Here is a 25,298-nt window from a genome sequence, read left to right on the forward strand (position 1 = left end):
CACTTCCCAAAAGAGGGGGAGGGGGGGCAAAAAAGATTGGGGGGGGTAAATAAAAAACCTGGAAATTGGACACTGAAGGTTATAAAACAAAAAAACAACAAAAAAAGCAAGCCCAACCTCTCCTACACGCACACACCCGCAACCAGGACTCTTCCCTACACACAATTCTCTATAATCTCAGCAAGAATTATGGCCTAAGGAGACCAGCACTAATTTTAGTATCAGATTTATTATGCAGCAGGGAGCAGGAATCAGTCAGGCCCGTCTCTTGCTCCTAATGGGCTGAACTAGATCACGCTCCAGGAAGGCTCTACTGAAGACTAGCCAGGGCCTGGCGAAACAAAGCCGGGGGGGGCTCTCCCGAAAGCACCAACGCCCTGCGCTCCTAGAAGTCGCAATACAACGTGCGGGTACTCTTCCTTTCTACCATGCCGTCTGCCAGAGGATCCCAAAGCACAGGGAGTACGGCTTCCAACGTGCTGAAAGAGGGGGCGTGCGAAGTGGGAACAACACAGGTCGGACTGTTAGTGCACCGGGCTGAATGCAATACCCTGCTCTGCCACCGAATACCTGGGTGACCTTGGGCACATCCCTTAGCCGCCACCCCGCGTTGCCTTGCGTCTAAAATGGGGACAGCAGCACTCCACTGCCCCACAGAGAAGTGTGCAAAAATCAGTTTAAAGTTTGTGCAGTACCGGCGGCAGTGGACATCCGTGTCCACACAGCTGGAGTGGCCGGTCTCTTAAGTTTTAGGGACCAGCAGCTGCAAACTACAGCATCACGATGAAACTACATCCCGCTTGTTGCAAAGCAGGCGAAAGATTTCCCTAGTTCGCAAGCTAACTGGGAGCCTGTGCTCGGTAACGAACCCTGGGTCTCAATGTTTTCATCACCGATTTCACCCATTATTCCTCTCTCAATCCCCTCGAAAAAGGAACCGGAGGGCTGAGGGGTGCGGGTACGAAGGCCGCGTTGTCCTCATTGGCTCCGACTGCATTTTTATTACAAGGCCAATTTGCCGTAGCGCGCCACCTGGCTCTGGAGCATCATCGTAGCACGAGACGGGTCCGCGGCAGAGGTTCCTATTCCCCGGGCACCGGTGAACCTAGAACGGGGGGGCTTCTTTCTGCATGCTTTGAGGAGACCACTCTCGCGTCGCCCCTCTCCGCCCCGCGCTCAGCCTGCACGCTGCTAACATGACTTTTCACTGCAAGCAACTGCAAACAAACCCTGGCACGTCCGGAGCTATCTTTTTCAGCAAGCTGGCCTAAGAAACTGAAACCTTTTGCATGGGGCTTGCACCGACAATGAATGAAAACCAATCTCTCGTCTCGCAGCTCACCCGGTGATGCAATCTGAAGGCAAGCCTTACACCGGGAGCGAAGTTATGCGTGCACACAGCTACCCGCAGAAGGGGGAAGAGGGCTGTCGCACCACCGACGGGTCCGACTCTCAACCCCCCACCTCCACCCTGCCTCGGCCAAAAGTCCCAAGGCGCGAACGCGCTGCTGAGCAATCTCAGAGCTGCGCGATGAGCAGATAGGGGAATTACATAAAGTGGCAATTACAGGGTTGGGAATCGCCCTCTTTCAAAACGAGAACTATTTTGGCCGCCTTTTCACTTTGGAACCTCAAGGTATTTGGCAAGCTCCAAGCCTGACTAGATATCTCTATGCCTCCATTTTCCCCCCATCTGCAAAGCGAAGATAATACTAATTACCTCCTTCGCCAGCGTACAGTGAGACGACGGGTCAGATTTTTCAAAACAGCTTAAAGGACTGCAGCACTTAAGACACTTTTGACAATGGGACACTGGAGTCTAAGTAAGACTTTCAGTGAGACCTGGAATAACATTTCCAAGAGTGCCAAAGGGGCAGCTTTCTAAAAGTGTCTCGAGATGCTGATCGGCATCGAGCGCCTTTGTGAATCATACTCACTCCTGTTGACTTCAACGGCAGTCTTTTGAAAACCCCATTGAGGACCTATCTGTATATTAAAGCATCTCATTTTTTTTATTTTTTTTTTAATGGGCCTTAAATGACTCGGGCAATAAGGAGCTCAGCACTGCTCCCGCTAGAAGTGGTAGTTAAACCCCTGCTAACTTCAAGGGGAACAAAGTGGAGTCATGGTGAAAAAGAAAAAAATCTCCAAAGGAAAGCACGCCGTCAAATCACCAATGCGTGGGCAAAAATGTTTGACACCCCTCTTTCCCCTCTCCCCCGCCCGCCAAAATAAATGTCTTGCAGGTTTGCCATCCTAGTTTTGAAAACAACCCAGAATTCAGACCAATTATCCTCCCTGGCCTAAACTCAGGGAACACGGGTGGTCGCTGGACCACTGACATCCCTCTGCTTCGGAGCTGGGCGCCAGGGCAGCTGTGCTCGATGTCCCTTTCTGCTCCCTGAGTGACACCAGGCCAGCCTTTGCAACAAACCCTGCTTGCGTGTCGCTCAGGGTGGTACCTGGCACGCTTGCTTGAAAAGCAAGAAGGAAAGCCAGTCGGAAACCAGACGCTCCACCAAGAGGTCTGCGTAGATCCAATCCCCGCTGGACTCGGGAGAAAAGAGGAAGGAGCCGCTGGCAAACCTGGCGTCGGATTAGTGAACTGCAGGAGCCAAGCTGTGCCTTCCTTGGGACCACTAATTCTCCATCAAAGGCAGCGCCGCTGTTTCCGAAAATGCACAAGCTCTGTTCATAGTACTGTTTCCATCAGTCCAGCTGTTAGCAGTGGAGGAGGGCATGTGCAAACCTTTCCTCGTGCACACGAGGCCCAAAAGCCTGCTAAAAAAACAGGCTATAGCTTAAAGTCCATGAATGCCGGGTGAGACAGACACACGTCCCAATTACACTTGCAATGCAATTTCCCCTGATGCCGGAGCAGCATCATGTCACGTACGTGCCCCTGTGAAGCACGCAGGCAGGATGCTCAAACCAGAAGTGGGTACTGGGCATCTCAGACCTATAACCCAGCTGAGCACCAAGAAGAAGCCATGCATACAGGCCAGCTTCCTTTCCCTCCCTGCCTTCTGCGGACCAGAGCATGCTTTGCCTGCCAAACCCACAGAAGTAACCAGGCCACGCAAGCTAGGACTTGCTCTACAGTTTGTTCCACTTCAAGGAGTGCTTGGCAATGCACATTTATCTGCCCCGATCCCAATGATCTCCAGGTCTCAAGAATGCAAGACAAGCAGGTGCTGCTGCCCCCCTCTCCGCTGGAGCAAATTTTAAACGTTTCAAGGAAACAAAAAGGAGGCGCCCACAACAGCAGAAGGCCTGCACCTGCCAAAAAGACTTCAGACCATGGCAAAGGCAGCACGATTTCTTTTGATCGCCTCTGCATCAAACGCTTCCCCTGTCGACCAACATCCTCGAGTTGTGGGTCAGAACAACGTAAGGCTATCTTCGGCACAGCGCCGCTCATTTTTCCTTTTTGCTTTGCCGTCGCTTTTTAACGAGACGGCTGCACGGCTTGCATTGCAACCGTGCACACGTGGTGCAAAAGATTGTTATGATGTGGCACCAGCTAAATAAAGTTCAGCTCACAATTTCAGCGGCTTCGTCTGCTCGGCGACGACGGTGACGAGACGCCATAAAAGTGCCTGCGAGAAATGATCGCGGCTCGTGCCTGTAATTAAACTTCCAATGAAGTTTCCTGCTTTACCTTTTTTATGTACAAGCCATCTTTTCTTTTCTTTTGTAAAGAAAATACCCGTACAAATGAGAGTCCTCCTAAAGTAATCACTGGAGATGCCTGTAAAACAGAGACCTACAAGTTTTAACTGACTTCTAATTAAAACTCCAATCCAATCAAAGGCACGGTGTCGGGCTTTGCTGTGCCGGGCTTTCAACTAGCGTCTTGTTTCATCTGGAAAAGTAAGGGCATCGCTGATGTGACCGAATAATCATAAAAAGCATCAGGCAAGACTATCACAACGCTCTTTTGGTGCATAACGAGCTGGACTGAAGATGCACGTAACCTGCTGCTTTGATCACAGTTCATGCAACCGAGTCAGGAATAAAGTACACCCTGGCAAAAGACTCTCACCTGCTCCCTTTCACCGCCAGCCGTCCACCCACCCAAATCCCGGGCTGACTGTACCAGGAAATCCCCGCTCGGTACCCAGAGGGGAAAAAGTCACACAACAACACCGCAATCGGGCTTGAACGCACTGTACTTCTCTGTGGAAGTGCGGCAGGAGCGCTCTCGTTTGCATAATACAGAGCGTGGGGAGGATGCCCGAGGCTACTTCAGACCCCGGACACGAGCACGAGACCTGCAGGCTTAGCGTGCTTCCTCCTTTCCACCTCTCCCTCTAACTCAGGCCTGGCACTGGATTTACACCACGCTGTGGCTCTACCCCACAACATAGGGGCGCACTTGAGTACCTTCAAACCCCCGGCGGCCCTCCCCAACCTTTCCATCCGACTGGTCCGAGTCCCACACCCCAGCCCCGCTGGTACTCTGCCCGTGCCACGTGACAGGCATTAGCCATAACTCATCCCACAAACTACCTTTCACAAGCCCCGGCCGAGCTTGCTCTTATCTCGTTTCCCTGCCCGCCCCCCCTCCGCAAGTCTCACAACCGCTGCAGCTGTTCGGAAACCCGGGCGCACCACGAATTTCTCGGTTCCAGCAGCGATAGGCCCGTTCAGCCCGACACGGCTACCAGCAAAGTGGAAAACGTTGGTCTCTAATATCAGTGTGTGACTAAGTCAGTTAAATAAAAAAAAAAAAAGATTTAATTCCTCTCCCCCCGCCACCCCCTCCCCACAAGACTTTAGTCATATATTTAAAAAAACAAAACAAAACAATCACTTGAGCTCAGAAGTCTTTTCTTTAACGTATTTCCTTTGCGGTGCGCAGGGACTGCCCAGAATCGTGGGTGCCACCGAACAGAAAAAGGCAGCGTGGCCCAGCGGGTGAGGCGCAGCATGGGGATTTGGGGGCGAGCGCTCCGCTCCCAGCTCAGCTGTGCAACCTCGGACAGGTCACTCAGTGCTCGTTTCCCCTCCAACCCTTTCCCTGTTTAGATTACCGGCTCTCTGGGCCAGGGACGGTCTGGATGGTGCAATGAAGCCTTATCTCAGCCGGGACCTCCATGTGCTACTCCAGTGCAAACAAACAAAACCTTCCTCCCCGTTCAGTGCTGTGCTCTCCGCTCGAGCTCGGGTCAGGATGTTTTCAGCCAGCTGCATGTTCCTCAGCAGACAGTACTGCTGCTGCCCAGAAAAACCTATTCACCAAATAGGTCCTGTATACACGGGGTGTGTCTACATGTTCATTAATGCGCAGTGGTTACTAGGCAGACAAGGTTTTGGGTGAATCTGATCTCTTTTATTAGACCAACTTAAATAGATGGAAAACAATTTTTAAGCAAGCTTTCGGGTTAGTGGTTACTATGCATTTCATTTAGTACTTGCTTAACGAAGTATTAACTAAATGCACAGTATCTTGCACGGCTGCACAGTAGCACCAGTGCACTTTTGTGGTCATGCCTACTGCACAGTAGCTTGTGGGACAACAGGGAATTGGAGATGCGCTATTTATCACAGCACCCCTAGGAGTAACTAGGAATAATGGGTACAAACTAGTGGAGAGGAGATTCAGGTTGGACATTAGGAAGAAATTTTTTTACAGTAAGGGTGGCCAGGATCTGGAACGGGCTGCCAAGAGCGGCGGTGCCGTCACCTAGCTTGGAGGTCTTCAAGAGGAGACCTGGCCGGGGTCGTCTGACCTCGGTCCTCTTTCCTGCAAGCAGCAGGAGGTTGGACACGATGATCCTTTGTGGTCCCTTCCGGCTCTACAATATACGAATCTATGAATTAATAACACTGTGCAGTAGCGTACTAGCACCGTTTTTGACTGGCACGCTACTGCACAGTGTTATTAAGCTACTGTGCAATAAGCATCTCATGTAGTAGGCGCCAAAATTCAGATAGGCACGTGGGGCTCCTCAAGGAGGCAAAGCGAGCACGTGTCCAACAGCAGAACGCAGCCCAACAGACTCAGAGAGGCCACGGCATTTGAAGCACAGAAGCAGGGGAGAGACATCCAAAAATCAATGAGTACAATCCTGTAACAGTGAGCAAAATATAGACGAGAAGGGGGTTTTTTTTTGTTTTGTTTTGTGTTGTTTTTTTTTTTTACTCAGACTTGCAAATCTGACCACAAGAGAGAAATCTGCATTGCATGTTTTACAGGGAGGAGGGGAAAAAAACCCCAGAACCATAGCCACATGCAACCATCTCTCCACCTCTGGCTGTCAGAGCTCAGCAATTCGGAGAGTTGTATCAGTCATCCCCAGTCAGCAGGGAGACGAGTGACTGTATGACCAGAGCAGGCCCTGCCGTGGCGCGAGTGCCATCCTACAGTAGTCTCCCTCTGTCTGAAGAAGGGTGTTTGCACCCAAAAGCTTGCAAAGAACAATTTTTCCAACTCTTTAGTTGGTCTAATAAAAGATATCACATTTACCCAAAAAACCTTGTCATCCAGTTGACCGCTCCCAACCAGCAGCAATGCCCCAGGCCTTTTTTTCGGGTTGTCAGCCCCCGCGAGCTCATCATGCTACTGTTATGCTCTTGTCCTTCAACAGCAACTCCAGCTGTATTTTGTACCGTTCTTCCCTTCCTACCTTCGCCACACGCACAGCATTTCTACGAGCTGTGTAATAACTCCCACAGCCAACCCCAGTAGCAAGTGAAACCCATTTGCAGCCCTTTGGCATCCTTCTGCACGAGACGTATTGCATGGACTTCGGTAATATTAGCGGCATGATTGTTACGTGCCACCGAGTCGGAGCCGGAGAAAGAAGTGATGCATCTTGGATTCGTCATAAGGCTCGAAAGAAAAAGTTGCAGCGCGCGTGGCTCCAAAGCAGAGCTGATTCTCGCAAGAAAATTTCAATTCTTTCAGCCAGCGCGCCAGAAAAATTGCTGATGACATCCCCTCCAGCACCAACCTATTTCGCCAGTGCAACCAACAAAAACCCATTTTCTATTGCTAACGATTTCCAACCGACAAGCTTTTACAACAAAGCCGGCCTCCAACGCGAGCACCAACTCTGAGCCCAACGCGGAGAAATCCACAGCTACTCAGAGCGAAAACTGAACTGGCCTCTTTACTCAGCTACATACAATACGAAATTGTCCTTTGGGAAATTTCCTGGACAATATTTATATAGCAATTGTTACAAAGGCTTCCATTAATTCTCTATTTAAACAGACACGCTGGTTCCCGGTACATTAAAGGAACTGAAAGTTTGACAGGCCCTGTACGGTCCATACTGTGCATGCAACGCTGGACTTCCCGAGCATTTTCCTTCTTGCTTTTTGTGTCCCACGCCGCTCATCTTTCCCCCTGGAGCCAAACCGACCTGGGAAACGAGTGACAAGAGGCAGGAGGGATATGCAATGTTAGAAGAGATTTGGGACACTCGAGGGGGTGGGGAAATCTGAATCGTCGGTCTAAGAGGAGATACATTTCATCCAGTGTTTCGGGTGTTGATCATCCCAACCCCGAGGTCCTCCAAGCTGCAATTTTCCCCGGTGACCCAGATCTGAACCACAATGCTTGGATCTAGGACAAAGCTCTACCCACGTTCTTTGCCTTTGGGATCCAGTGGAGGAAGCAAGGCAGCTTTGGCAGTTCCCCTCTCTGGTAATTATATGATATGCACAGAGAAAAGAAACAAAAAACCAACCCAGCAAGGCTCAACGACTAAGTCATGGGAACTGCTTAATTCACGAGGTATTCGTTGCCTCCCCCTTGCCCCGTCGGGCTCCCTCCCACCTGCCAGGTCAGCTCATTACTGTCACTCTGCATCAGTCCTTGCTGCAGTAGTTTTCCCAAACCTTTGCCCCTCCAGTCAGCTTGAAGCCTCTTGCCTTTTGTATGGGAAGAGTCGGTGGGAAATGAATGCAAGCCTTTGGTGGGCAGGGGGCATGCATGGGCAGAGGGAGCGAAGGTTTCTAGCCTCGTCGTTCCTCTCCTTCCCCCCTCCCTACCCCGAGCCACACAAAAGCATCTATGCACCGAGGGCTGCAAGATTGTTCCCAATGTGTAAAAGCAAAGCACGCGCATAAATCTTCACCAGATCAGGGCCTTCCTTTGTAATTAGTTTATGAAGTATGTTCTTAAAAAAATAATATTAATAAAATTAAAGCTACTGGCTTGTGACAATACAGCCATCTGCAGGTGTTTAGATAAGACCCATAACGCTGAGCAGGACATGAATGGCTCGGTTTATGCTTGCAGCTCGCTCGATGCTCAAGAAAAATAAAAGACGACGCTTAGGACAAGGCAGAATGGGGAAAGGAAGAGAAGCAGCAAAATCCCAAGGTACAGCTTGAATTTATTGAGGCTGCTTAGGTATCTGAGGGGCCGAGTCAGCTTGAGACTTCGGAAATTAGTCATCATTTATAGTGTGGTAGTCCTCGGCCCCGCTGGAGCCTTGCCATCCTAGCCATGGTACAAAACAGAAATAAAACGGTCGTTGTCCCAAAGTGCTTATAATCCTAGGCTCCAGTCCTTGGGACCAAGGAAAGATGCTGCCTAGTTTTTTAATTCAAGAAAACAACCCTTAGTGGGTCTAAACCACACGCGCATTTGCAGGCAGCGGGCACGTCTACACGAGACGCTTAATGCGCAGAAAACTGATGCGACTGCACATTAGCGTGGTGGGCAAAACTGCTAATGCGCTAATAAATCTGTGCATGAGCGTCACCAAAAGCCGTTCAACCGTGCTTACGCTCAGCAGCAACGATTACCGCACATTAAGTTAGCACCTGTCATTACAGGTACTAAATTTAATGTGCAGTAATTACAGCGCATTAACGAACATGTAGACGCGCCCAGTAGGGCTGAGTCTACACCTCAGTCAATCATTTAAGGACGTGCCACATACAGCTTCTGCTCCTGCGCCTGTTTTTGTGGGTTTAATTACCTTTTTAAAAAGAAAAAAGAAAATACCTGCGTTTCCATGCAGGTGAGGCCCAAGGAAACGGAGGCAAAACTGACCAAGTCTAAGAGGGACGCCCTGCACTGACAATACACGAAGCGGCGTCAACCGTGCAGAGCGACCTTCTCATCTCCTCCTCTTATGGGCTCCACCGTGCAACAAAATATTTAATAACAGTCCATCCCGATTCAGCAGAGCGCTTGTCTGTGTGTTTATATGTGACTTAAGTGGGATGTAAGCATGCGCTTAAGTGCTTCGCCACAATAGGTGTGGACTGAGATTTAGGAAATATAAAAATTACAGGCAAGACATAATCAGACAGAGGTGTAGCTTTCTACGTTGGCGGCTCCTGTCTAAGTGATTTCCCTTGTCTCATGCATTATACTCCAAAATACTGTCTCCTTACAAAGTAAAAATTCTAATGTAATTGGAAAAAATCAAGTAAATATTCAGAAGTGAAACGGTATCCAGACATAAATCAATGAGGCGGGCAGCTTGGAGGGGTTTTTTTCCCCCTCCTCAACAAATACCTCTATATTGTGCGCATGCATGCACGCTCCCTTTGTAAGGCTGGTTCAATAACTCTCCTCTAAAAATAAGTTACAAGTTCTCCCTAATGCCTTGGATTTCACAACATTTAGGAGCATATCACTGGAGTCAACAGGCTAAAAAAAGAATCCATTAGTATTAACTGGCCTGTCACTGGCGGTGACAAATAAATGAATTTGATGGTTTTAGATCAGTCATTAGTAGACCTACCCCCAGGCTGATAAAGGCTGAGCACTTTGCAGATGAGATGCACTCAATCTGGAGGCACAGCGAAGCCTGTAAGGGTGTTGGCTATGCTGTTTCTCCCTCTTCATCTCTTCCCTCTCCCTTGTGTCCCTTTCCCAGCACTTGCAAGAAGCAAAATGCTGGTACCCCCGAGATTTCCAATGCCTCCATTAAAAAAAAAAAAAACAACTTGCAGAAAAGCATGGGGGAGGACTCAGCCAACGAAAAAAGGAACCCAGTGCAGCGAGCGACGTTTTTAATTTTTGCTTAGCAGTAAGTCAAAGAAAAGGAAAGTACATTAAACACAAGCCTGTTCTTAACACAGAAGACATCCTTAGGCAATGATAATGGGAAGACATACATTATACACAAATACAAAAATGTCTCTGGGGATTACAGGCAGCGCGAGCGGTCTACCTTGTGGCTGGGGAGAAAGCGGCAATGTTTACTTCTCCAAGAAAATAAAAAGACACATCCCGAGTCCTGCCTTTTATAAAGCTCGGTGCGTTCTGCCTCGTGTAAAGCCTGCCCCATGCACGGGCTGGCTGAATTTAAGAGCAGAGATAAGACTGCGCCCCAGGTGGGGCACGAGCGCCGGGGAAAGTATCTGGGACTGCTGCTTGAAGAGCGGCGTTGGTACCCAAAAGCTTGCAAAGAACCATTTTTCCAGCTGTTTAGCTGCCCTAATAAAAGATATCACATGTACTCAAAGAGCCTTGTCTGAATACTAACCCTCTCTCCAGCCTACACTAACTGATGCAGCTACTAATCTGAATGGAAACAGGCCCGCCAACTTCTGCCCAAGGCCCATCCATCACTGGAGGGAGACTGCTGAGCAGAGGTGGGTTACACCTGCCTCCTGACCGGGGAGTGTATCCGGGTTTTACAGAGCAAGCGGGTCGCACAGGTGTTTGATGGACAACCTACCCCGGGACTGGCCACGAACGGCATCAAGTGGTCCCCACTACCAGCTGAGCCCAGTATTGACTTCACGATACTCAGCATGCATGAGATGCGGCTGGAGGGCGAATGCCAACTCGATTACTAAAAAAAACATATATATTTATGGCGCCATTCCTCTGCTCATCCAGTTAGAGATAAGACGGGGGTGGGGGAAGAAGTCATGGGGAACAGGCATGACCTTGCTGCTCTACTCCAGGCTGCTAGGGAGGGAAGAGCGGCAGGAAAGGAAGGCTCTCACGCTCTGCCGGGCTGTTTTATTCACATTGGTTTGAAAAAGGGATTCAATCCTGCCCTACGTCCTTTACTTCAAATAGATGGGGAGTCAAGGGAAATTAGTGAAAATAGCAACTCAGTACTTGGCTCTTCAGGTCATCACCTGTTCATGCTAGTAAACTACCCACCTGCCAGTCTGGCTCAGGTATATTGTGATGTCCAAAGGCTTCGGGACATCCTGCTGCTGTTAAAAGGATTAGGAACGAGGCTCCCGGTTCCAAAAGATACTTGGGAAAACCCAGCCCAGGGTCTTATTCTGGCCCAACATATTGCTTGCTGGCTACTTTAGAAGAAGAGCTAGTGAGGTTGAATAGGGCTGGGGTGTAGCAGTGCACAATCCAAGAAAAAGGGATTCAGGCTTCACTTTTCCATCAGCAAGGACGGGCAGGTGTGCGCTATCGCACACGCCGGCTCCTCGTGCCCGATCAGCCATCCGCTTGCTCGCCGCTTAGACGAAAGGCTGTCTAGCCCCATAGAAGCACACCTGCCCATTTGCCTACACACTGACAGAAGCACGCACACCAAAATCAGCTGACAGCCGGTCGTGAAACACCCCATGTTTAAATAAGACGCTGTCAGGCTACTTCGCTGAATAATATTGAGGCTCAACGACCCACTGAAAGCTAGAAAGGAGGCAAAAAAAAAAAAAACCTTCTCAAATAAACTCCCTTTGCTATTTTGTGACTGGGCTGTCATCTGATGCTTGTGTCCGGGTCATCTGTAGGATGTACGATTTCATCTGGGATCCGGTCCTACAAATGCAATGACCTCGACTCTGGGTTGTTAGCAAGCACAGAGCGCAGGACATTCAGCATCTGCCATCTGAGCTAAAGGGGTAACTCCCTTCGTGGGTGGCCACATTAGACTTGCCTCTTTTTTTCCATCACCCAGATACTAAAGAGGAAGCACAACACCCATCGTCAGCAAATGATGTCCTGGTGAGCGTAATGGGCACTGCTACGTCCAGCTGTTGGGACCATTTCCAGTAACAAGGCGTACAGCCCCATGGTAAGTCCTAGGAAGAGAAGGCCTGCAGCACGGGGCAGGAGCAGCTTCAGCAAGGCCTCCGATACAGAGTTAAGTGGAAACTTTACACAGAGCAGTGCATCATCTAAACCACAAAGCAACAAGTCACCTGCATATTCATGTGTGATGGTAGAGCTACACTTAGGAGCGTGAAGCACCTTTTATTTTAAAAATGTTAATTAAATAATTATCTGGGCAGCTGAAAACAATGAAGAAAAAAAAAACCAAGGTAAGTTTGACAGTGATCCCTCAATCTTGACACTTCCCACATAGAAGGTAAAGTGGGGTGTGCGTCTGTGCACATGCATCGTGTGGGTGTGTAGACACATATATAAAATGTGAATCAAATTGATAAACAGTTCTCCCTATTAGAAGGGGGAGTGCAACCACCTTCCCTCTTTGCTCTCCCATGTGCACGGTATCACTGCTGCTTTTTAAAGATGTTAAGTTTAGAGGGTTAATAAATGCGCCGCGACTGTGAAGGCCCTTTCAGAAGTTGGAAATTGGTCAGATTTTTATCAAGCGACAGCAGCTGTACGGCGGTGTATGTATATTCTCTCCCGCCTCCTATCAGCCATAAACCAGAGTCTCAACAAGTTAAACCCCTGCAGCAAATTTCCTAAAACAACAGTTGCACGAAGCCCTGGACTTCACAAGAAGAGTTGAATTACACAGCAGAGCGTGATCTACCGGAGGCGGTTCCTGAGCATTTTGTGCTAAGGTCATTCTAAAAAAGAAAAGGGAACATTTTCTGCTGCTGCAGCCTGCCTCTTCTTGCTCAGGAACCGATTTGCATCGTCACAGAGGTGTCAAGTCCTGAAGACACAGCCAAGGAAGCCAAAAGGAAAGCGCTCAATCGGGAAATGGTTCAAAAGACAGCAACCAGCCACTGCTAAAAATGAGTTTTGCTGGTGAGTCACAAAGGGAGGAAAAACTTTTTAAAAATAAAATCATTGCGTGCACAAAAATAATCAAAGATAAAGCTCAGGCCACCGAGCACGTGACCTGATAAGGGTGGCTTGCTGTCCAAATGTTCCCCTTATGCCAGCGCTGCTGTGGCAGGACGTAAAAAACAACAGTAGCGTGCTCTTTAAACAGTTAAACACGCCGCCTCCAAAGGTTTCGAGGCAGGTCAAAAGGCTTCCTGCAGGAAGAAGGCTTGAAGGATACACTCTTTATGCAGGGAACATCGCAAGCCATTCCCTCCCGCCTTTCTCTTTGGTTTTGGCAGTCACGTCCGAACACAAAAACTTGTTTGAAAACAAAAAAAAAAAAAATCAAATGATCCTAGATGCAACAGGCAGATGAAATGCTGCAGGGGTGGGAAAAAATAGAGCCTTATGCCTAAGGATTGAGACCTCTCATTCAATGCCATTAACCTCCAGGGACCCAAGCATCACCTACCCAGTTTGACTGAGGTACAGTCTGCATTTTAACCCTGAACATTTACTACTCAACTGGGATATGCAAACGGCTGCATTCGACGGCCTTAACTCAGCAGCTAATTTGGGAAAAACAGGTCAACACAGGTGATTATTTGCGAGATAAATTATAGTACATTATGACAACTCTCACATTAAACCTCACCTTTATGGCAACTAATGTTCTCCAGTCTTGTGCAAAACATCCATCCAGTTCTAAGACTATCCACAAAACAAATCCAACAGCAATCACACGCACACACCACATACTCCTTTAGAAATTGCAGTGCCCTAGTGAGAACCGACTACAAACAGGAATAAACCTAGAGAAAATATGACGAACTCTCCCTGTAAAGTGGTTCTGCTGTAATAGTGGAAGCCTACCTAAGTTTCAGCATTTGCTCTGCACCTGAAAAGACATGCAATACCAACCAAAAACACAACACTTCAAAACAAGAAGAAAAAAAAAAAGCAAATCCACTAAGCAAACATGACCTGATTCTGCATTCGCATTTTTTGGGTGGCAGGATATTTTTGGCAATAATAGCGATTTCATCTCAGCTGTGCAGAAGACAAGCTCCCTCTTTTTTTTTTTTTTTTATTGTTTTGAGCAAAAACAAGAAGTCATATGGGAAAGTTTAGCAGCTCTGTTATAAGCTCCTGCAAACAATACTGAAGGTACAGACAGCTTTGGTAACCGAAGACGATTGGAAATGTGAAGAGGCCTTTGAAAAAGTGAGGGGGAACAACCTCTGACAAAGCAGGATGGCTTTTGTGCTTTAATTATGAGACTAGTTAGGGCTTCTGCAACTTTTAAGGAATGCACAGTTGGAAACACTACACTAATCCAACAACATAATCCCAAAGCTATAAAACTCGGCAAAACAGAAACTCTTTGCTCGGTACACAAACGCGCCAGTCCTCTCCTTCGTCATCAGTTCGTATTAGCTACATCTCATGAAAGTCGGCGCGCTCAAGGAGAGGTTTCACCGTATTTGTTTAGTCTGAAATCCTGCCTCTAGATTTCCTCCCCCCCCCAAACTGCTATTCCTCCTCTTGCTATACGCTCAGAGTAGTTAAATTACACACTGTTTTTCCTGGATGTGTGTTTTACACAGTATTTAATGTTATAGTTCCAAACACTATTAAATTGCTCACTCTCGCGAGGGATTATATACAATAAAAGTATTAAGTTAAATTTGTTTAGGCAGCCTCTCTACATCCAATTCCAGCCACAATTCCCTTTTTGCTTGTGTCTACAACTTCTTAATGACGGGGCGGTAAAAGAACAGAATACAGAAGCCATCCAAGTCGACTACAGTATATACAAATGTTACCCACCAGATGAATTAAGTTGTTAGGGGGTGCAGGGGGGAGTGGGGGGGGGGTCAGTGGAGTCTCAAGACAAATAGAAAGAGAGAGGAAAGTCAATTGGAGAAAATCTCTTTCAGTCTTCAAAAAAATCAAGTTAACTGACTGCACATTTGGACGGGAAAACTGATCCGTTGCTTTGGCTACGCGCGGCTGCCGGTTCAACTCCACAGCACCAAGTGACACTGCGGAGAGAGCGTGCAGACAAAAGCTGCTCCGCACATGGCTCAAGTGCCTTTGTCCCAACGTGGAAACCAACCGCATTATAACAAAAGTGCCCTGCAAGAAGGCAGGTCACTTATCCAATCAGACTGGAAGGATAAGAGACTTAAGGCTCTTTGTTTCCCCGTTCTCGCAGAGACTTAACAGAGCGCTCGGGACAGCTCAGAGCGTCGGGCCAACCGGGCGCTCGCTACCCACGGCTTATGAGCGGCCAAACGCGGCGCAGAAAAGTTTGCAGAGAACGAAGGGCAGGGATTTATTCCCGTCCACCGCAGCCAAAGACCCGACAGCTCAGCTACCAACCAGCCCAGAGTCTGCCCTTACGCCGAGAGCTCCTCCGAACCCCCGCACCGATACCTGGAGCAACATCTGGCACCAGCTCCAAGTCATGGAGCGACACTCTCCTGGTCGGACCAGGAAAACCTCAGGCTCCCTCAGCCAGACATGATGGCTGGGACTCTGCAAGGAGATGGTTAAACTAGAGACATGTAATATCGCACAAAGCAGCTCTCCTGTAGTTTCACAGCCATATGCTGATACCCTTAAGACGCCATGCGCTCCAGCTTTAAAAGCTTTCATTGCCAATTCCCTGTTTGAAACCTGAACTGCCTGGCAACAATGACTCTCTGTGTGCCTAAAATCCTATTATTGATCCTCCTACTTACCTTAGGCTGTGCTCGTCGGGGAAATGCAACTTTAGGGTCAATCTGAGGAAAAAGAAAAGGGGAAAATCAACACGCTAGCTTGGTATTTTTGTTTTTAAACCCCTGAATTATTAATCTCTCATTTCTCAGGCTTAGCATGCAGAAGGCTGGGTCATCAAGATCAAATCAGGAGCTGATAAGAATAAAAGTCCTTTTTTTTTTTTTTTTTTTAATTTTGGGATGGGGGAGGAAAGGGAAGAAAACTGATCCCTTCTGTCAACCATATACAGGATATTCTAGCCTGCAACTCCTTTGGTACACGAGGGGCTCTGTGCTGCTCTTTGGGCCGTTGCCTCTCCACCAAACACCGAATGCTACTTGCATAGTCTATAGGTGGTTTGTAGATAGAGAGTTGGAAAGAATATTTCTTTTGAAATAAAAAGCAAATGTCCTTCATGTTCTGGAGGGGGGTTGGTTAATGTTTCCCCCATACACACTTACTCTCCCCCAGAAAAAGAGATACAAGACACTGCAAGCCAAATGATTTACTTTAAAGCGAATGATTCAGACTAGCGTGTTCAAATGACTGCAAGATTATTTTTTCTACTTGCATTCCTGATTGATCTGCGTTACAGAACGCAGGTGGACACTCAAAAGAAAAAACCACTGTGAAGGGACACGTCAAATTAAAAAATTCAAAACAAAAACAACAAACCAACCCTACTTCTCAATCCACATCCTGAAAAGACGTGTTCAGGGTTGCTATAAAGGAGTTAAGTGATCTTAAGGGAGACCTCAATGCCACTGAGACAGCAAGCAAGAAAACACCCTGGGTTCATCCCATGCTGCCTTATTTTTAGACCCCTTTATTCTGCATTTCGGTCGGCGAGTTGCAAAGGGTGTCCCCCCCTTGATTCAACAAGCCAGGTTTGCAATTTTGAAACAACTTTTCAATGAGCCATCCTCAGATGGTGACTGTTTCCTGCCATCCAAGGTGAATGGAGGGAAGGAGAGAGGGAGGCATCACCAGGGATTCATGTTTTGATGCAAACAAAATCATCGATTTAACACTAATGCCTCTTAAATGGCCCCTTTACATAATAATATGTCTGTATGCTGCTGATTTCCCACTGTTCTTTTGCACGCAGGCATCTAAATAAAAAGTTTGGAAAAGGGATAGCTTGAAGTAGCAAACCCTGCGTCTCGCTGAGCCACGCTCTACAGCTTTCAGTGTCTTCTTTTCTTTGCATCAAACTTTGATCATACTTTTGCTAAGGCATACTCGGAGATAAAAGCCTTTTTTAGTGGAATATTATTTTAAGATTTTGATATGGATAGTTTTTTCATACTAGGTAGGAACAGAGATGTTCCACTTGGTAGAGACATTGTTGGCGGGATGTCCGTGACAGATAAGCCCTACGCTACTCCATTTAACTACAGGTTTTAATCAATGAATGCCAAGTTGTAAATGGGACAATCATTTGATACTCAACTGATAAATTAATTTGCCTATATTACATACAAATGTACTGTCTGGTTGTTTGGGTTTGTTTGGTTTTTTTACACGTATACCTGAGAAATGAGTGATTATGTGCCACTTTATTGTTCAAAAAGCATCAAAAGTCAAACCCTTTATCTAGAAAGCTAACCTTTTTCAGAGAGATTAACATTATCTACAAATATATTCAGCACTGACTAGGTACTTGTCTACCAGGGAAATACAACAGGTGTGGATTTTCCATTGAGATACCCAAAGATAGAAGAAAGTATGCATGATGTTACATCAGCTCTCAAAGTGACATGTTTTTGCCTTAAAAATCAGAATATCCACCCCACCCCCCCAAAAAAGTCAACCCCCCAGCACAGCTCCAATCATGCCAGAAAGACATCAGTGCAAAAAATAATAATAAAATCAAAATTAAAAAATCAGAACAGCCATCAGATGCTGAATATCCATTTCTGAAGGCCAGTTCTCAAAGCACAGGCTTCTTTACACCACTCATTGCAAATAATTATCCAGAGGGCAAAACTTTGGGCTAAAGCCCTTTGAAAGCGGAGTCATACATTCAGCGTGGCAAATCCGTACCTTTTGCACATCCCTGTCAACTATTGAAATACCAACCAAAAAATAAATAAAACAAAACTTCTACCAAAAAAAAAATTAATAAAATAAAAAACAAATAAAAATTAGTTAGTTAGGTACAATTCTACTTACTGTATCTACAAGTCCTCTAGGAAATGACTATAATACTATTTCTGATATGAATGGCCATTACCTAAACAAAGCTTTTAACGTAACTGTAAACAAGAGCGCCGTTTCCATGCCAATACCCAACCGATCGGCCTCCTGTACTGAACGTTGAAACAGAGTCAAATGCTATGTTATGCTACAGAACAGTTACTATAATATGTCTACAAATAAAGGGAGGAGTGACAACTTGGGTGGATTTACTTTGGGATGGAGTCTGTTGGCTTTTGGTGCAACTGTCTCTCTTGCTGTCCCTAAGTGGATTCAATCACTACAGCATAATCGAGACTGATGGAAAATTTGTCTTGGTCCATTTCTTTGCCCCTCCCCTGCCCGAGAGCAAATTAATACATTCCAGTGACTCGACTGCGATGCGGGGTCAAGGCAGGGGAGGTCTTAAAATGCAGCCAAAAACCATTTGGAGGGGCCTTCTAGGGTTTGCTTTGCATTTAAAGCTCATTCACAAAATGTTGGCCCTCTTTTAGCTAAACTTATCGTGTCTAAAATACAGAAATAAATAAATCAAATAAATACAATATAGCTGTACAGCAGGAGTCTGGCGAGAGTTTAATCTCAGGAGCACAGTTGAATCAGTTATCTTGCCATATCTGATTAAACCCCAAATCAAATTATTAAGGAATGTGAAGGCACGGGCGACGTGTTCAGACAAGCCCAGCAGAATTTGTGGGGCGAATTAAAACACTACGGTCCACCTGCTTCTGCAAAGGCTTTTGTTTTCCTCTGGGTGGTTTGAAAGCAAGTTCGAGCTAATAAAAAATATACCGCGCGTGGCGTGCCTGGCTCTTGCCTTCTTTTTCGTTCGCTGCCTTCATCCCCCCCCACCCAAATTTTAGCAGCATTAAGCCACCATCCCCTCCAACCAGCGTGCTCGTGTTAAAATTCAATAGGAAGCAAATTAAGATCCAGAACATGAGCCACGAAATACAGTTGCACACAACACAAAATAAAAAACCCTTGACACTTTTAGCAGATAGTTAAACCAGTGCGAGTCCTCCCTTCCCAAAACTGCTCTCTTCAGACAGCCCTGTACCAAGAGCAATCGTGACCTTTACCAGTGTCCTTTTTTTGTGCTAGGTTTGCTGAGGCTCATCACAGAAACAAAGTAGCAATGCACAAACTTCACTTTTGGCAAAACACTGGTTAGCAAGATGAACCCTAAGGCCTATCTACATATGCATCTTGCTATCTACTGCTGGACCCCATGCCAAAAATGCAATGTGAGGTTTAGGGCTTTTACTTGCATATTTCTTGTCTTTTTTCTTTTAAAAGGAAAAAATATATATATATTTTAAAAAAATAGGCCGAATCTCCTGAGCATTTTCCCATATGATCCACTGGGGACTGATTACACGGGAAAGCTTTGCAGAAATGACAAACAGTCCATGGCTTGCACTTCCATTGCACCTTTCCCCTTAAAGTGCTTTTCATGTATTAAATCCCTAAGTCTCACAACACCCCTGTGTGGCAGATTGGGGGATCCCCCCCCCTCTCAAACCCCCCCAAAAAAATGATTTTGGGGAGGTCAGACTCTTCAGGAACACGTGTGATGCCAGATCCAACCTTCAGGCATCCAAAAATAGAAGTTTTCCCCCCCAGAAGCAGCTTCTCTTGTACTCACAAAAGAAAGTTAGTTTTAACCTTTAAAAATAATGGCTAATTTCACCGTTGGCTGATTTATAATTTGGGGCTGGAGGACAAGCCACCAGATCTCCTTCGTCATCAGAGGCAGGAAAAAGTTAGAACAAAAAAAGTTCCAGCTTTTACCAGTCAAAAGCAAACTCTGAAAGGATCACCAGGATGAACTTCCAGCTCGGTGACAGTTTGACACTGCTTCGAAAAACCAGGCAAAAACCACCCCAAATCTCTGCAGCTCCAGCAAACCAAACAAAAAGGGCACTGTCCCTTTAAATGAGCCTGTCACAGCCATAACATTGCAGGAAATAAAGGACACATTAAAACAACAAGGCATACAACATACCGTCTTGGAATCTAGTTCATGATGGGGCTGAGCTAATACTTTATCTACACTTGCCGGGTCAGCAAACGTAACGAAACCGAAGCCTCTGAAACGAGACAAAAGAACAAGGTGTGTGTGGGGGGGGAAAGAAAAAAGAAATAAGAACTAGATAGAAATTTGTCAAAACCCAAACATCGATAAAACAGCAGTTTCTTCCTTCTCCTTTCTGTGCCGCCCCCTCCTCCAAGGCAAAAAAAAATCAATCAGATCTCAGGTTCAAGAGGGAGGAGACAATCCCAGTCTCTCCAGTCCTACCCCACTTCACCTTGCTACCCCCTATTCAGGCTTTGTTTGACGGGGCTGAGGATGCGATCACCTTCCAGAGGAAACCACAAGGACTCGAAAAATACCACCGCGGAGCCAGACACGGGGCTGCTCTATTTGGGACACCCCATCATTAATAAAATGGGGGGAAAAAAAAGGAAGATACAAAAATGCCACGGTGTGCACGGGCTGGCAAAGGGGAGGGTGCAAATCCCACCAAACAGCCAGCGGAGTTCGGTCCGATTTCATAGTCTCCAGCTATTTAGCGTTGAGGAGTTTAGAAATAATAATCATTAAAAAAAAAACAAGACACCGTTCCCACTCAGCCCATGCTTATTTCTGGAGACTTTTTTGTGTGTGTGTGTGTGTGTGCAGAGACAACACACAGATGCACATCACCACATCTTAACTTTCCAACTCGGAAACTCATTAAAAAAAAAAACAACCAAGCGGCGGATTTACCTGGAACGCTTTGTGGTGGGGTCCCTCATGACCATACATTCTCTAATTTCTCCAAATTTGCTAAAATAGTCTCTAAGGCTATCTGCGGAGAAAGAACGAGAGCGAGGAAAAGAGACGGGGGAAGGAAGAGAGAGGTGGGAGAAGAGAAACAAGGACAATCATCATCATCATCATCCTTTTTTTTTTTTTAATTTTTTTTTTTTAAACCCCCCAAAATAGCGAGCGCGGCGGGGCCGGCGGGAGGAGTTGGATGGGGCTGGGGGGCGGCGGGGCGAAGGCGCGCACGCAATTTAAGGTCGAATAGAGGACTCGACAAAGGATTTGCCGGGGAAGGGGGGGATAGGGAGATGTGTAACCTTGCACAGGAGAAGTGAGCGTGGGGGGAGCGCGATGGCGAGGGGCAAGTGCGGCGGGCTAACAAAGAGCCATCCAGCCGGCTGCGGGCGGCGGGAGCCCCCCAGCCCCCTGCCCCCTTACCTGGTGAGGTTTGCCAGCTCAGGCCTCCGATAAACATTTTGCTGGAAGAAGAAAACAGAACAGAGTTAAGCACAGATGTCAGATCGGCCATTTTGACGGGTAAGTTGCAAAAGCTACAAGGAAGAGAGTGGGAGCGCGGGGGAGAGGGAGCAGGGGGCGTGGGAGGGGAGGGAAGCGGGGGAGGGCGAGGGAGAGGGGGGCACTTGCCTGCCACCCACCCCGGGGCACCAACTCCGCCGGAGGAGCCGGGCCCGGCCGCGCGGAGCACGGGGGAAGGCAACTTACCCCGGGTCGTGCTGGGAGTCGGTGGGGCTCCCCGAGGTAGCTTGGCTCCCATCTGCCTCCATGTCTGCGGAAAGCCCCCGGTGCTCCTGAGCAGCCGAGTGAAGAGACCCCCCCACCCCCCACCCTCCCCCCCGCTGGCTTTTTTTGTTGGTTTCCCCCCTTTTCTTCTGCTGCTTCTTCTTCCTCTTCCCCCCTTTTTTTTTTTTTTTTTTTGGTTTCCCCCCCTTTTTTCTTTTTCTTTTTTGGTCTTTTTTTTCCCACCCCCCCCTCTCTTGCTACCAGGGAATATGAGTGGAGAGAGGAGCCGGGGAAGCAGCCAGATCCGTCACACGTGGGATCAGCTTAGCTCAGCTCCTTCCCTCCCTCCCCCCTCCTGCCATCCTCTCCTCCCTCCATCTCCCGCCCCCCCCTCTGCCCCCCCGCTCCCGGCGCACGTGGGGCGGGGTTCTAGAACGCGGTGTAACCAATGCCGCCGACGTCAGCGGCCCGGCCCCGCCCCCCGCTGCCACCCGGCACACATGCACGCACGCACCCCCGCGACCTGCATCGGCTCCGGCCTCCCTCCGCTGGGAAGCGGCAAGACATCCACCCGCCCACCCCCCAGCACACAGCTGAGCCTCTGCTGCCTGCAGATCTGCCCCCCCCAAAAGGCTGGGGGCACCTTTGCAAGGAGGAGAAGCAAGAAGACGTCTTACCGAAAGCTGGGCTCCCAATCCTGACTGCCAGGGCAAAAGGCCCCATGCTGGAGTCGGTGTGTCCAGGTTGGCCCCCCTCCAAAAAAAAAAAAAAAAAAAGGAAGCTCAAATCTCTCCAAATAGCGGGGTGCTCAAATGGCGAAGGCGTGCGCCCCTCGGGCAGAGTTTGCTGACCCGAAAGGAGATGCGGGCACGGAGAGGGGCGGTTTGCTTGAAATGGGCACGAAAAATGGGGCTTGAAACTAACCGAGGTGGTTGGACGGGAGTTCAGCACCCGGGGAGGGAAAGGAGGAAAGATGCAGATGGGAAAGCTTGTTAGGAGAGTTTGTTGTGCTTCGGGTTATTGTCGCGCCCAGAAGCCCTGCGTGCGACTGCGAGCCCCGTGTGCAAACGCGCACACACCCCCACACGCACTTCCTAAAGCAGGATTCATCACGTTCGCACGCACTCTATAAAGCAGGATTCATCCTGGCCTTTAAAAGCCAAGCCAAGCACTACCTGGTGCTTGGAGCACAAGCCTGGCCGTCCCCAGGTCTGGCAGCTTCCCCTGCCAGCATCTTGCTGCGCACTGCTTCAGGTTCCCCATCAGGAGGAGGAGGACCACCGCTATCTCAAAGGGACGCTGTACCACTTAATTCAAGTCATTTCTTGCCCGTTGCTCCCACATTTTACCCCTCTGCCAGCCTCGGACGACAGCGCTACAGAAGTGCCAAGCATTATCAGTGACGTATAAGAGTAAAGCAATCAGTTCCAGCTAAACGGAGAAACACTTAACATGAGTGTCGACTGCTGCCAGTTGGCCTGTCTCCATTGATCCCGAGCACCTCACCATGCCTAAAACGCTGGATCCCCCATAACTGAATTTTGCCCAAGTCAGGAAACATGCAAAATTGTGAATCTGTGAAAAACCAAGTTCTTAAAGGGTTTTGTTACCAATTATTTCAGGCACAGACTTATTTTTTTTTATTTTTTTTTTTACAAATATACATAGAGTTTCCATTTTCCCCCAGGTACTTAAAATACTTTCTAACCAAGAAACAGAAATCCTGATCCTGCCAAATCTATGCTTATCTTGACATGCTTTAAGTAGCCTTATTGTGCCTGACGAAGGGTGACTGTGCCCGAAACCTTGCTAAGAACTTTTTTCCAGCTACTCAGTTGGTCTAATAAAAGAGATCCCATCTGCTCATATAACCTGGCCTGCGCATGTCCTTAGACCAACACGGCTACAACCAACAACCCCCCTTATTAGCTCACTACATTTATGCAGGTGCATAAACCTGTGTGGGATCAAGGCCTAAACCTCACCTCCCTGAGCTCCAGAAACATTATCAATCAGAATAGTTAGGTATTGGGTAACTTCCCAAGATCAAGTTTCTGATACGTTCATTGGGCTTTAAGTACAGTGCATCGTTAATCTTTTCTTTTTTTGAAAGAACATATACATACATTGTTTTTCCTGTTCTCCCACTGATCTTTGGAGGCATTTTCGCCACAAGGGAAAACGGGTGACCCTGGTAGGAATAACTCCAGACTGCCTTTTGTGCGATACTAAATTCAAAGGGACCATCAGCAAAACAAAGGAAGTGACACACCACTTTGAATGTACAAAGTTAAGAGGGGGGAGGTAGAGAAAAATAGATGATTTCCCCTCCCCTCCATCCCCCTAAGCCCCTCTCACATCTTAACTAGGCTCATAATAAACATACGGAAATCATCAAACAGAAATGTGATGCTTAAGAATATCTTCCCCTTTTAATCTTCCTAGCCAAGGTGTGGGATTTTCAAGGGACATTTTCAAGATAAAACTCCCGGGGCCAATTCTTCTCCCAGGCTTAAGCAGCTCCAAGGAATATAATCACAACTGAGGAAAGAAGCTGGATTTATGGCTTTGAAAAGATCTCGCTCCTGTTACCAGTAACATCCTAGAGAATTAAAAGTCACATTAATTTTAAAAATATAGTTTCTCATCTGTACAGCGTGTTTCCTTCCTGTACTTCACTCTGCTTGGGTGACTTGAGTGTACCGCTCAGGCTCGCTCAGTGAGAGCAGTCATTCTTACTCTCTGGTTTCCCACTGTTGTGCTTTGCTTTCTAACACCACCACGACTAGTATTTCAGCAACGACTCCCTGCCTTCCGTGGAAGACCGACAGGCCTGCTTTTCACTTCAAAGTGGTTGACAAACTACAATGTCCACTGGGTAGGGGGGAAAAAAACCATGCCAAGGACAGGTAATTCCATGTGCGGCAGCATCTTGGCGATACTGCCCCATCAATGGGGGGAAACCAGCAGAGGGGAAAGCCCACTAAAGCCAAAGATTTGCAGAAACCAAGGGCATCCCCTGCAGAGGCCCTCTGGTCTTGAACCACCTTCCTGCTAGATGCTGCCGTAAGCTCCCTTAAGGGGCGAGGGCTCTGCTGTGTGCAAGGGCATGCTCGCTGTATAAGATAATGCTGAGTGGCAGCATCCCTGCAACACGGCGCTTGCTAGATTTCAGAGGCAAGCGGCAGTCAGGATGGGCTCACGGGCTGCTAAGCGCAGCAGGCCAAGAGCCGGGCAGCCAGCCTGGCACCCTCCGAATTGGGCCCAGCTGCACAGGGGGCTTTGGGAACACTTCCTCTGAGAAGAGACCCTGCCCCACCACCCAGTCCAGCTCTTGCCCCTGCTTTATGGGCAATGAGGCTGCTAGATCCTATTAACACTCGTCTTTGCCACACCAAAGCGCACTGGTCCAACTAGCGATCTAGGCATGGGAAGCGTCAGGAAGAGCTGCCCGATGACTTAACGTGCCTTGTGGTAGACAGGGCGCGGGAAACGGGTGCAAGTCTGCCCCTGGCTGCTGCAAGACCAGAGCGTGGTCGTCCCCCACACCACGGCCCCGTGCCTCATCTTACCTCGTGGCGAAGCACTTTCAGAGCTGTAAAGAGAAGTTCAAACTAGAAGCGACCCTCCCGTTTCTGATCGAGAACTAGCAACAGGCAATTTTCAGGGCTACCGGGCAGCCACCCAGCTCCCTCCAGCGGGGTTCACCTCTGGGCTGGGACCAAGACAGCAGTGGTTAGTTGGGGCCAGGCTGTTTCCGGCCTCCAGCTGAGAAAGCATGGCCACGCTCAGCCAACTATCAAGCATCAAATATTCTTGCCTCCAAGGAGACGCTTGGCAAAAGCACCTCTGTCT

The 25,298-nt window shown here is 48.0% G+C and overlaps 1 protein-coding gene and 2 long non-coding RNA genes across 12 annotated transcripts in view; 1 reads left to right on the plus strand and 2 right to left on the minus strand.

Annotated features, from left to right (window-relative positions):
- Positions 1-21,553, minus strand: part of MSI2 (musashi RNA binding protein 2) — a 340,247-nt gene extending 318,694 nt beyond the window's left edge. For 3 of the 10 annotated variants that reach the window (XM_019493294.2, XM_059717434.1, XM_019493295.2), the window contains exons 1-5: positions 21,426-21,552; positions 21,141-21,181; positions 20,664-20,745; positions 19,899-19,983; positions 15,673-15,714 (exon numbers count right to left, since the gene is read on the minus strand). In XM_019493294.2, coding sequence (XP_019348839.1) covers positions 15,673-15,714; positions 19,899-19,983; positions 20,664-20,745; positions 21,141-21,181; positions 21,426-21,487 — 312 coding nt within the window. In that variant the 5' untranslated portion in view covers positions 21,488-21,552. Of the gene's footprint in view, positions 1-15,672; positions 15,715-19,898; positions 19,984-20,663; positions 20,746-21,140; positions 21,182-21,425 lie in introns of all 10 variants that reach the window. The other 7 variants (XM_019493298.2, XM_019493297.2, XM_019493296.2 and 4 more) reach the window with 4 other exon arrangements.
- On the plus strand, positions 20,701-24,080 carry LOC109284576 (uncharacterized). The gene is made up of 2 exons (XR_002092069.2): positions 20,701-21,239; positions 23,889-24,080. It is a non-coding gene; the product is annotated as an uncharacterized LOC109284576 (long non-coding RNA).
- The window catches only part of LOC132244845 (uncharacterized), a 31,982-nt gene continuing 28,636 nt past the window's right edge, over positions 21,953-25,298 (minus strand). Inside the window, exon 3 of the long non-coding RNA XR_009456698.1 lies at positions 21,953-22,196. This is a non-coding gene — a long non-coding RNA (uncharacterized LOC132244845). The remainder of the gene's footprint in view (positions 22,197-25,298) is intronic.

This window comes from Alligator mississippiensis, chromosome 14, assembly GCF_030867095.1.
Source record: "Alligator mississippiensis isolate rAllMis1 chromosome 14, rAllMis1, whole genome shotgun sequence".
Taxonomy (NCBI): Eukaryota; Metazoa; Chordata; order Crocodylia; family Alligatoridae; genus Alligator; species Alligator mississippiensis.